General features: G+C 42.1%; 1 protein-coding gene across 9 annotated transcripts in view; it reads left to right on the top strand.

Moving 5' to 3' along the window:
- Window positions 1–13,360, top strand: part of DIP2 (disco-interacting protein 2) — a 142,839-nt gene that overhangs the window by 125,334 nt on the left and 4,145 nt on the right. For 6 of the 9 annotated variants that reach the window (XM_069048142.1, XM_069048081.1, XM_069048119.1 and 3 more), the window contains 8 exons: window positions 3,269–3,400; window positions 6,496–6,741; window positions 8,300–8,566; window positions 8,827–10,173; window positions 10,231–10,547; window positions 10,602–10,833; window positions 11,621–11,751; window positions 11,808–12,475. In XM_069048142.1, coding sequence (XP_068904243.1) covers window positions 3,269–3,400; window positions 6,496–6,741; window positions 8,300–8,566; window positions 8,827–10,173; window positions 10,231–10,547; window positions 10,602–10,833; window positions 11,621–11,751; window positions 11,808–12,475 — 3,340 coding nt within the window. The remainder of the gene's footprint in view (window positions 1–3,268; window positions 3,401–6,495; window positions 6,742–8,299; window positions 8,567–8,826; window positions 10,174–10,230; window positions 10,548–10,601; window positions 10,834–11,620; window positions 11,752–11,807; window positions 12,476–13,360) is intronic. The other 3 variants (XM_069048146.1, XM_069048092.1, XM_069048128.1) reach the window with 2 other exon arrangements.

The raw sequence follows: 13,360 nt of genomic DNA, 5'->3' as shown, positions 1-13,360 counted from the left end.
GTTCATTTTTGTGAGTTGTTTTCCCGTTGGCTTCAATAAATGTCTCGAAACAAGTCAATATTAACCGTTTGGTCCCAACTTTGAGAAGACGACGTGGCATTTTCTTTTTGAATTGTAAAATTTTGTACCAAAACTCAATTTTATAGATATGCGCACAGTGTACGTTGAAAAACGTTTGCGCAAGTCGTTCTCCGTTCTGTCTTCTGTGAGCGTGACGTTTCTGTCAAAATGGCGCCTCCGAGGGTTGCCAACTGCGACTGGATTTAGTGTTATCTAAAATTCCTTATCAATAACCTAGCAACTGAAAAGTTACTACGGAGTGGTCACAATCAAAATGAATAGATTATACATTTGCACAGTTAACGTGGATATTTGTTTTTTGATTTGAAAGCTGTGCAGTTTCGTAAGTTTTGACATAAACGTCATTCGCTTGGTTAAATGAAATTGTGAAGAAACGAAGAGATTTTGGGAAAATTACTATAAACGCGCAACGGCAGAAGCATTTTTATTACATTGGCCATAAATCAGAAGCATGTCCTGTTTTCTCATCGTTCGAATACGTTTCAATCGTCGTATTTTAACTTTTTCGTAAATGTCAGTTGTGACAAGTAAAATTATTGGAAGCAAAACCATCCTGGATTCATAATTTCATTTTAAAACAATACGATATTTAAAATAGCCACGTAAACTTTGGAAATGTATTGTGGGTTGCATTTCCAATTCCGCCGGGTTCACTATTAGTCGTGAAATACCTGTATATCTAATTAAAGCATATAAATGTAATTGCAGTAACTCTTGCAAAATATGCAAGTTGGTTGCTTGTCATTGTTATAAATTTAGGTCAGTGAACTCTACTTTAAGATGCTTTGTAGACACGCCGTTGCTAGGCAATCACTCCGAATGTTTGCTCCAAGAATCTGTCTTTCTTTATTACTCAGCCCCCTGTCGACGTGGTGAATGGTTAAAACTTCAATTAAAGGAACGTTTCAACTATTGATGACAACCCCATTAAAATGTATTCAGTAATTCTTTAATTATAAGGGGACAAGTGATACATACTCGTAGGTATATACACACGAATTTTTGCCTTTTATGGTAGATATGTTAAAGTTTGGACATGTAATGACATCAAAATGTAAGAATCTGAGTTAGCTGCTAGGAACTACCAAAAACAGACGGATTTCCAGCTTCGACCGGCGTAAAACTGTATTAAGTGCCATAAAGCTCTCCAACAAAGTTGTTTTTCTTATAAATAATAATCTATTGCGATCAAAATACATTACAAAAGTGGTAATAAAAAAAGAGTAATGTTAATACAAAATACTTAAAAAAATAGAATAAAATACTAGTAACAAAACGAAAGTTGATGACCATAATAGTGATATTTAAAAATATTTAACAAATCTTTTCTCTTTCTCTTGCATATGGAAGATGATTTTTCAAAATTTTCCGAATGAAATAAATAGAATGTAAAAAAAAAGTTTTGCACCATCATAGAGCAAAGTTTCGGGCAAGTTAAAGAAACATAAATATGATCTCAAGAAAACAATGTACGGATACTTCAAAAACTTACCAATAGGATTTCAGTAGTGGTAGATGAACAATGCTATTAATAGAAATGAAAAGATAAGTAAAATAATAAGAAAAACATTTTTTCCATAAATTCTCAGAAATTAATACATATTTCAGAAGGAGCAACAAAAATAATAGCTATTTACAATATGAGTGAGGAAGGCAAAGCTTTCGTTCACGCGAATTGCGTGTTCGTCCATGAAGCGGAGCTGAGTGGACGATCCAATTCAAGTGAACGAAAGCGACTTCACTCTCGAGTACTATACTTGGATTTGTACGATACCTCCAGAGAAAGTGAATCAGTAACTTTATATTCTAAATTTTAAATAAAAATAAATCACATTTTTGGACCGATCTGTTGGTATGGAAAAAAATTAAATTTAAAATAAACAATGTTCTGTAACGTCAATAAAGTGGTTCCACGATGTGGAAAGGGATAATGAAGAGTTATATATTCTTGATAGATGTCCTGGAGGCAAGTGCCGCGAGGTACCAAATGTTACCTAAAAAAGATAGTGAGCGAAAAACCATGAGCGAAAGTGAAGTGAACGAAAGAGAAACCTTCACCCACTGGTAACTACGGATATAAACTCACTTTCTAGGGAGGTATCGAGGTATCGTTTTGCTGTCACTCACGAAGGGCGAAAAGAAATCGATGACAATTTTATCAGATAATTTATTGTAAAGAATAATTTATTATAAGTAATTTTTCTATAAATAATAAAATCTTGCAAAAAATGTTCTTCCAATTGGAGATTAGATTACTTAAATTTGCACTAATGTAAGTGTCCACTTCTTCTCATCTAAGTTGTCATTAATTTATTACGTAAGTCCGTCCACTCATCATTACATTTCCAATTCATTTTTGGATCGAATCCTTTTATCTCACCGCACCACTTGGAGTAATCCGTTTTATCTAAAGGCAAATTTAATTACCAACTGAAAAGCTCTGTTTTTGAAATACATATTTCAAACAGAAAAACATTTTTAGCAATAAATTATGGTTTCTGAACGTTGTGCGTCATTTTTCCATAATCCCTTCAAATGGTTTTATGCTCACTTAAAAACACATTATTTTGAAAACGACGCTTCTACTGACTCACCAAGATGCACTACTCATCCATGTGTTAAGTATCAATTTAAAAAAAACAAAAAAGAAATGACTGTTCTTGGTTATTCTACCGGATCTGGGAAGATATTGATTATGAAAAACTTTTCCATACCCACCCTAGCTTTTGATGGTCGTAACTTTCGTATCAGTTGAGATAAAACGAAAATTGAATCAGTGGTTTTTTATTATTTGACAGCGCTGTACGCGTTCGAACGACCCCATAATTTTGAATCACCCTATAGAGGTTGCGGTTCCAAAATTTATTAATCAATACCGCCGCAACAAAAGAGCGTAACCGCGTGGCCCTCCGACATTATCGACACTGGGTTTATTTTGCGTCAAATATTGGCTATGCCACACTTGCGAAAAGTGTTTGTCTGATTCATTTGCTTTAAGCTTGAGATCGTGGTTACACGTCCGAATAAACACGCGCCGAGCTTTCTCGGTTTTTCAGTTGGAAAAGTGTGGAAAGCCGACGCTCTATTTCGCGTCGACTGTCAAAATTCTTTGTGTGCGAGTCCGTCTCTCCGAAGTCGCGATGTTGGAAAATGTTTGCGATTTAACGTTGTTGTTGTGGTGTTGTAGAGGTGCGACAAGAGGCCGTTCAACAAGCACTCGCCCAGGCCATGCAGAACAGGCACAAACCGTCGATGCCGATGCCGTCCAAACGCACATCCGTTATGGCCCGGAGCCCCGACAGAGACCAACACGATTCCGGTAGGTGACTGACACCGCAAGTATCTGCACAGATAACATTGTCTCTGCACCACGTCGTCTGCTGTGTTGCCACACAAAAACTACAGATAGCAGGGAACAAGCGGATTTTTGGCGCCCAACAATGGGTCCGTTTTAAATAGTTGTTATCTCGTTTTTAAATACTTATTTCGTCGTTTAACTGGACCCCGTAAGGGAACAAAGGAGACGACTGACAAACGAGCAACACAACGGTGTTTTGAATGCCAGTTTAATATTACTTTAAAAAAATTGACTTGTAGCAAGAGAGTGTATAGAGAAGATATGATGAACACTAAAACCAAATGTGGTTTTAACTGGTTATTTGAAAGTAGGTTATTTGTCAGCGTTTTAAAGACAATTTTTTTAAAGGGGAAGCAAAACACTTTGTGGTGGTTATATCGGGTGTTCATTTACATTTATCCTCAAAGTAGCCGTTGAAGAGTCGATTGTGATCGCACCACGGATTACAGATCACGGATCACACTGACGAATGGTGCGTTCACAATCAACTTCTATCTTTGACGGGAACGGGGAAATTTTAATAAACACCCACCATAACGACGGTTCAAATAAATTGTGTGCCAAACATAAGTCGTCTTTTTAGTTGCCAATCTTTCAGATACTTGGCCTCAATTCTTTTTTTTTTGTAGAAACTTACGGATTAAAGTTTTCGGTTCATTTTATATTATTTGCTTTTCAAGGGTTTCTGAAATACACTTTGATGGTCGCCCAATTCCACTCTTTCCTCGAACTTCCTCTTTCACGAAACATGTATTTGACAGCTGAAACAAAAGCAAGCACCAGCCCACTTAACCACATATTTTTGACGCACGCTACTATTTCAATTGTTTGCTAAAATTTCAAGAAGCAAAAAATTCCATTTCTTTCTGATACATATTAAAAAGTTAATTAAATTTGATAAAATAGCTATTAATATAAGGAGGATAATATGGGATTTATAATATGCGAGGACGTTGCCAGGTGACGAGGCGATTAGCCGAGTCACCTGCACAACGTCCGAGCTTTATCGTATCATTGTATCTAACGTATTATGAACGCCTAACTTATGTATTATTATGACTAACTAACGTATTATAAGTAACTAAGGAAGCTGCGTTATTCGAATATTATGAACTTCATAATTAATAATTATCAATAAATGTGTAACATACAGTTATCATAATCGTTAATGATACAATAAAATGTTTTAAATTTAACACACATTTAAGCATTACATATTACAAAATTACGGAAAAAGAATTTTCACTCATTTGTCCTTCAGAAAGTCGCGGGAACAAGTTCAATCTTCCAAGCTGATTAAAATCTCAGGGAAGCTTGGGAAAAAATAATAGAACCTTTCGAAATTTAATTTTAATGCCAAGAGGTCTATTTATCTTTTTATCAGTATATCTAAAAGTTTTTCCATGGTTGGAGCCACCAGCCAAAGCAAATTTTCCAGCAAATGACTTCCAAGTTTGTTGAAGAGTGCAAATTCCTCACCGATTTTGTTTTTTAAAATATCCGACTTCAGGCAACATCAAGAACCTTAATTAATCTGGCTTGGGATATATTTGGGACGTTATTCTCGTTGTCAACAAAATCAATATTTTAAACTTCATCATGACGAACAATAACCGTAGGCGTGCTGCGTGAGGAAGCCACATTGGAGTAAAAGTGATCGCTTTCATTGATAAAAGTAATCAATCCTTTTTTAATTCAATATTTTAAACATGTTTCCCCGTTCGCTATCTCTTCGGAAACAGAGGGTTCTGACACATTACCTGTTGTCGAAGGCACACTTTGTTTTTGAAAACATTTCCTTGTTAAGTTTTTTAACAGTCAGTTCCAATTCTAAGACTGCGTAATGTGTACACATTTTTTCTCATGCTTATGTCTAACTCATGTCCAAATACTGGATGGATTTATAGATTTGTTTTGTCAGACGATCTTTTGTAAATTTAGATGAATAGTTGGAGTTAAACAAAACTTGATTTGATTAGAGTCATATTGACAGTTTGATGACATTACTAATTTTGATATAATTGAGCCCCGACATGTCAAACTAATTAATTAGACTGCCCGATCTTCTTTGTTTCGGGCAACTGATTTGTAATTGATGGAGAGTCGCTGACTGACCGGTCACACTCTTGCAAACTCTTCGCGAAGTGCTCCGTGGTCAGGAGTAATGAAATTTTTACCAAAACAACAACAAACTACATTAGTAGCTCTTTGTCAAGGGAACACTTGTACACACTCGGGTTATTCCATTATTTCCCATTATAATAGTTAATTAATTCCTTGTAGCTGTTTACTGACCGCACCTTAACGTAATCTAAGATTATGTATTTCTTAGCTAGAACATGTACAGTTTGCACCAGTGAAGTGAAGTATTTGTTGTATGTATGTACATACTTTAAAACGACACAATTTTTTAAATGACCTTTATCTAACGAGCAGAGCCGTGACCCGTAATAAATCCAATATTTGAATACTTGAATATATCTGACACATTTATATTGGCTCCACAAAGGACAATTTTTGATGTTCAATTGAGATAAATTTGGTGCTTGTGATTGTTTTATTTGCTCTTGCATTTGAGCGATAAGTTCTGAATTCCGATCGATTACACCAGCTGGAATGAGTAATTTTGATCACCGAATTAATTCTTAACCATCATCATTCCCACTTGGATGTTGCGACAAATCAAGATGAATTAATCGCAACTGAAATTAAATCCAACACTCTCATTGCGGATCTTAATTGGCAATTCCTTCGCATAGCTGTTCAAAACACCGACACTGTTAATGGTTGCACTTGTTCCGCTTGTCTTATCGAAGAAATTCACGTTGTTTCGTCAGCGAGGGACGTTACGTCTCGTTATTACGTGAGACTTTCACGTCGACATAAATTCTCGATGTGACTCATTTCCAGTGGAACGGACCAAAACCTGTTATTTGTTTAGTTCATGCACACCATGTAGATGTACCTGGGCCGTGGTTCTTTCTCGGTGCAGAGAGTGTTTGTTGTTTGTTGTGCGGTTTTACGGCCCGCAATTTATCGTCGACGACGATTTTCAGAGTCCTCGTCCGACGAAGACAGCATAGTGAACGAGGAGACCGTCGAGAGCACACCGGAAAGGGAAAAAGTGAAGGACAGAAGCACCCCCCAGATGTTCCCGCCGCCGCCGTTATCAGACACCAGCAGCACCGGTTCGCCGCCACCTCTGCATCACAGGTCTCGTCTGCCGCAGCCGAACAACTGGGACCACAGGAACCGACAGGAGATTACCGACATCACCGACGTCATGCAGAATTTTCATCCATGTAAGTCTGAGCTGGATCGGTTTAAAAGACGGGGTTTCCTTCATTTTCAAAACTAAAGAAACATCCTGTCATTTAGTAAAAAGGACCAGATGTTTTATCTTTCCAGAATTGGTCCCCTTTGTTCTACTCGCTCGCTTCTTTCTACTTCACGTCTTCCGTTTCCATTCGGTGTCTATTCCCTGCTTCCTTCCCGCTCTTTCACTCCTTCACGTTCTCTCAACGCGCCTTCCGTACGCACTTATCCTTCCTAATGCAACTTCATTTACTAGAAGTCTACATTTTTACAGAAATCTGAGGGAAGATTGATTTTAGCACAGAAAAAAAATGATACTTATCTAGACGTAGGTAAACATAACCTCACTTACATAAACAGACCTATTTCTCACTTTATGCTATAATACGTTATTTATGAATTTTCCACGTGTCCGTTGAAACAGAATGCCTTTTAACATTCATTTTAAGCAATTTTTGTAAATGTCAACAAGATATTCAAAATTTTTGACAGTGTCGCCAATCGTCTAAAAATGATGTCGGTTCAGGGTTTATCATATCCGTTCTGAATTAGTTGAATTTTCATTTTCACATAGAAATCGTTTACAAATCTGTTAACGTCGGCTCAACGAGAAATATTTTGAAAATAATGCAATGGTAATTAACAACTGATTTCAATGAAAGTAGGCTGGGGAAGTAGTGATTTGTTTTGCAGTTAGCAGCACTCGATAACGCTGTCATTGTCATTGTTTGAAATGTTTCTTTGAAATTTATTAAAAATGTAAATTTACCGACCGTCTATTATGGCAACTGATTTATGTTGGAAAAATTTCTTTTATCTTACAGGTGGAGTTTTTGAGCTACCTTAGACCATTGTTTTCGGTGACAGAAGTCAAATTTTAATCACAAGTGAGATAAAGTACTCACTAGTGAGTTAATTTGACAGTTGCCATTTAACTTGACATAAATCACTCACAAGTGACTAAATTTGACAGCTGTCATTTTACTTGAATGAAACTGCATTTCTTGGATTTTTGCAATAGTTGCACCTGTAAGATAAAACGTCGTATATCACACGTGATCGAAATGCCATTATGAAACTTGTGAGAAGTGTCCCACTCGTGCGCAAGCGCACTCGACGGTCAAAATTCTCACTCTTGTATAATGATGCATTTCTATCACTTATAATATAATATACTATTAATTTCCCGCGGCCGCCATATTTAAAGAGTACGTATTTTACCATTACTCGGTCACATAATGACATATTACTGACTGAATGAGGTTAGGATCACATTCTATTTTTTCCCTAGTCTTCACTTGTTGATTTCTGATTCCTGCGTAAAGGAAGGTGTTTTTGGAAATGTTTATGTAAATCAGGGCGCTCGAACATTGACTCGTGCCGTGAGATATTATTACTGGATCATCTTTTTCGATGGTGTTTCGCAGTTGCCGGGAGAACATTTCTTATGTTGGAGTTAATAAAACGTTAAAGATGTGGCGGCCGGATCTAAAAAAAGTTCCGGATCGATAATCGTGTGGGATAACATGTTTAATAAATTTATAGATTCGCAACCGCCTGATGTCACGCACAATACCGCTCAAGGTGGTCGTAGAACGGCCGCCGATCGAGTGAACAGATACGCTTCTTCGGCATCAGATGACACCATGGGTACGGGAACCGGTCGGTGGAAGGTGTCCGCAAAAATTCAACAGTTACTCAACACACTTAAAAGGCCTAAGCGGCGCCCTCTGCCGGAATTCTACGAAGACGACGACATCGAGCTCGAAATCGCCGCCAACCCCAAGGATCCGAACGCTCCCAAGCCAGAAGGTAACGAGAAATAACGTCCGACAATCAATATAAAGTCGTGAATAGCGACGTTATGTCATTAAGTGCATCTCGACCCGTTCGAGTGGGTATTAAGTTAACGTGTGTTGTCGCTGTTCGAGCTCGTAAGGAGCCCTCGAGACACTTTTTGCTCGACATTATCGTAGAGTTTCATGTTTACAGGTCGAGACGTAGCGTTTAAGAGCACTTGCAGATTTTTCGCTATCGGAACTGTTGCAAAGACAGATTTATTTTGTTCGCAGGCGGCTGCATGAGCCCCGCCATCGGCGAGCAATTAGTAGTACCATCTGGTTTGCCCAGGAGCCTCGAAGCAGCAATCACCCGATACGGAAATGGCACTTTCAAGGCACCTGTGGCCACGGTTCTAGACCCTAACGGCAAGCTAACGAACAGTTTAACATACGGCAAGCTATTGAGTCGTTCGCACAAGATCTCGTATGCTCTCCTAACGAAGTCGTTCAGTAAAAACGGCGATACCAGCTTGAAGTCAGGCGATCGAGTCGCTCTAGTCTACCCCAACAACGACCCGATCAACTTCTTGTGCGCCTTCTACGGCTGCCTCCAGGCTGGTATAGTCCCGGTCCCCATCGAAGTGCCCATCACCAGACGCGACGCCGGCTCTCTCCAGATAGGCTTCTTGCTGGGCAGCTGCAGCGTCCAGGTGGCCCTCACCTCCGAAGCCTGTCTGAAAGGACTGCCCAAGACCACTTCCGGTGACGTGGTGCAGTTCAAGGGTTGGCCCCGGCTGACCTGGTTCGTGACCGAACACCTGACGAAGACCCCCAAAGACTGGACGCCTACTCCGAGACTGACTGACGAGACGCCGGCGTACATAGAGTACAGCACCGACCGTGACGGGTCGGTGATGGGCGTCACCATCACCAGAGCGGCGATGGTGAAGCACTGCAGGATGCTCACCATGGCCTGCAACTACACCGAAGGCGAGAACATGGTTTGCGTCCTCGACTTCAAAAGAGAAGTGGGACTGTGGCACTCAGTATTAAGCAGCGTCTTGAACGGCATGCACGTCATCTACATCCCCTACGCCCTCATGAAAGTGAATCCGGCCAGTTGGATGCAGATGATCACCAAGTACCGCGCCTGCGTGGCCGTCGTAAAATCCAGAGACCTCCACTGGGGCTTGTTGGCCACCAAGGACCACAAGGACGTCAACTTGTCCTCTCTGAGGATGCTGCTGGTGGCCGACGGGGCCAATCCCTGGTCTCTCAGCTCATGCGACCAATTCTTATCAGTATTCCAACCGAAGGGGCTGCGTCCGGACGCCATATGCCCCTGCGCCAGCTCCAGCGAGGTACTCACGGTCTCCGTCAGGCGACCGGGGAGGGGCGGAGTGAACGCGACGGGGCGCGGGGTGCTCTCCATGCAAGGCTTGAGCTATGGGGTGGTCCGCGTCGACCAAGAGAACAGTCTCACGTCGCTGACTCTACAGGACTGCGGTCAGGTCATGCCGGGCTGCGTGATCGTCGTTGTCAAGATGGAAGGACCCACTTACCTCTGCAAGACAGACGAAGTGGGCGAGATCTGCGTCAACTCCGGCGCCACGGGAACGCAGTACTGGGGTCTTCAAGGTACGCTCCGGACAAAGAGAAAATCCGGTCAAAAATTAAAACGCACATTTGTTGCAGGGCTTAGCAACAGCACTTTCAAGGTTCAGCCTCTGGGCTCGGACGGTCAACCGATCTCCGACGCCGAGTACACCAGGTCCGGCCTGTTGGGCTTCCTGGGGCCCGGCGGTCTGGTCTTCGTCTGCGGGTCGCGCGACGGCCTGATGACCGTGACCGGGCGCAAGCACAACGCCGACGACATCATCGCCACGGTCCTCGCCGTCGAACCGATGAAATTCATCTACAGGGGGCGCATCGCCGTCTTCAGCATAAGAGTGCTGAGGGACGAGAGGATCTGCGTGATAGCCGAACAGAGACCCGATTGCAGCGAGGAAGAGGTGGGGTCGCAGACGAGCGATTTGCCTCGTATTCATTCGCGATTGTTGTTCCAGTCGTTCCAGTGGATGTCGCGTGTTCTCCAAGCCGTTGATTCTATTCATCAAGTGGGAATTTATTGTTTGGCCCTTGTTCCACCCAATTTTCTACCGAAAACGCCGCTGGGGGGTATCCATCTCTCCGAAACTAAGAAGAGATTTATGGAGGGTGCACTCCATCCGGCTAACGTCCTGATGTGTCCTCACACGTGCGTCACGAATTTACCCAAGCCGAGGGAGGTTCATTCAGGTAATTTGCAAATATTTGAATATTAATTGAGGGGTTTTCTGGCATGAACTTGATTTAGTCTAGTGGGATTTAAGTTGAATTTCTCCATAGACTTTCAGTTCCGAGATGCGATAACGACACACACGACGCCAACTTTATCGCATCTTGTGTTGGGTTGTTTTTTGAGATTTTGGTTTGGTCTTTATCAAGTCACTACTCCAATAAATATTGAGAAGAAATCTGGAAAGTGGCGCTCCACGCGCTTTGTTAAACTTCAATGAATATTAAACAAGACGAGGGCGATATTTACGGAGCTGCGAATTTTCCAAAATTGAATATTTCATGGCCGACTGAAAAATGTATGTGGCGCGCGGGCACAACGAAACGGAACGAGAAAATATTTCGGCGCGGAAGAATTTCTTGACCCCCTCGACGGGAAAGTAGAAATTTGAAAACGGTGCTATAGTGTTTCAGTATTTATTGGATTTGATTAGTTCACCTCGCTCGTACACATGTCCCTTTTGATTTTTGTACTCATTCTGTCTGTACGAACCTGCACAGATTGCGGTCTCACACTGTGACTAATTTCTAATTTCTGTGTAACCGAATGCAGCAGTGTTGCATTTACTAACGACTAGAAAAACCCCTTTTCACGTAAATCCGGTACGTGATACCGGCACTGGTCCAGGTACGCGCGCTACAACGTCTACGTTTCTGTCCTAGTGGATGGTTGTAGTCGTCCCACCTGAACTAACAAGAGAGCTTTTGCTTGAGTGATGCTACAGCATGTTGTTCCTCTGCATTTCAGCAACCGACTGTGTTTCAGACGTGGGTCCGGCGTCTGTAATCGTCGGAAATCTCGTTCAAGGTAATAGACTCGCTAGCGCTCAAGGTAGGGATATGGGAGGACTCGACGAAGAGAGCGACTCCTCGAAGAAGGTACTCCGGTTCCTTCTCAGTCGTACTTAATCGTCACTGGCTCCTCGCTTTTGCAGCAGCAGTTCATCGCGGAGATCCTCCGGTGGAGGGCGCAGTGCACCTCCGACCACGTCCTGTTCACCCTGCTGAACAGCAAGGGGGCCGTCGCGAAGGTGCTGTCGTGCTCGGAGCTCCACAAGAGGGCCGAGCGGATAGGCAACCTGCTCAACGAGAAAGGGAGGATCAACACCGGCGACCACGTCGCACTGATCTTCCCGCCCGGTCTGGATCTGATATGCGCCTTCTACGGGTGCCTCTACATCGGCGCTGTCCCGGTCACGATCCGACCCCCGCACCCGCAGAACCTGCAGACGACCCTGCCCACGGTCAGGATGATCGTGGACGTTTCCAAGTCCGTACTGGTGCTATCCACGCAAGCTGTGATCAAGCTGCTTCGCTCGAAAGAAGCCAGCAACGTCGTCGACATCAAGTCGTGGCCGGCGATTCTGGACACCGACGACATGCCCAAGAAGAAGCTGCCGGTGGTGTACAGGGCGCCCACCGCCGAGATGTTGGCCTATCTGGACTTTAGCGTTTCGACGACGGGAATGCTGGCCGGGATCAAGATGTCGCACGCGGCCGTCACTAGTTTATGTAGGAGTATGAAACTGGCCTGCGAACTCTATCCGAGCAGGCACATCGCGCTCTGTTTGGATCCCTACTGCGGACTAGGATTTGCGTTGTGGTAAGTCTCTTGACACTGTTAAGGCGATCCGGATTTACTAGAACCGTGAGACTATCGCTGCCTTCCGGGGATTGCATTATCCTCATGTGAGGTGCCATCAGTAAAGGGATTTCAAGTTGTTTTTGTTTTTGAAATAGTAAAGGTCGCGCCAGAGGATAAATGCGTACTTTATTTCTTGCTCTGAGCTTTCAGAAAGTCCCACTGACAACACTACATTCATATTACCTTCCACAGTTACAAGAAACGAAAATATGGACAAGTTAGTTTTTTTATTCTCCGAGTGTTTCTCATTTTATTTTCTCTTCAAAACTTTTCTTTGTTATTTTTATACCTCAAAGAGGCTCGGATTCAGTGGAAATCTCTGTCGCACTCCGAAGACTCTTTCTCTCTTTCACCTCTCATTTGTAAAACTTTGTGATTTATACTCCCAAGAGTCTGAAAGCTCCGTTGTACAATCCAATTATTAATTTTTTTCTGTGTTTCTGCGATAAGTAGCTGATAACAATCGTCGATCATAATTCTCATTGTCAGTGCGTTTCGCGTTTTAACGAGGTCGGAGTAAAAAAGGAACGAAGTTTGATCGGTAATGTATAAATAAGTTTCAGGATAAGCAAAAAACAAAAGCCATCCACAACTAAAAGCGTCCAGAATAATTTATGGATGGAAAATCTGCAGTTCGTCCGAGAGTGAAATTTTTATTAACCGGATCCAACAGGAGAGACTAGTTTAAATAATAATACAGGAAATATCGCACTCTAAGGGGGCAGTCGCACTCCAATTTGCATTATTTAATTGGAATATTTCTCGCCTTCGTTAAGGCATAAATTCTTTCGATTGACGTGTGCGATATTTCATTAAAGCCGCTGATACGATCCAGGTGTGCTA

The sequence above is a fragment of the Tenebrio molitor genome, chromosome 1, assembly GCF_963966145.1.
Source record: "Tenebrio molitor chromosome 1, icTenMoli1.1, whole genome shotgun sequence".
Taxonomy (NCBI): domain Eukaryota; kingdom Metazoa; phylum Arthropoda; class Insecta; order Coleoptera; family Tenebrionidae; genus Tenebrio; species Tenebrio molitor.
The sequence above is the reverse complement of the archived record's forward strand: the minus strand, read 5'-3'. Positions and strand labels throughout refer to the sequence as shown.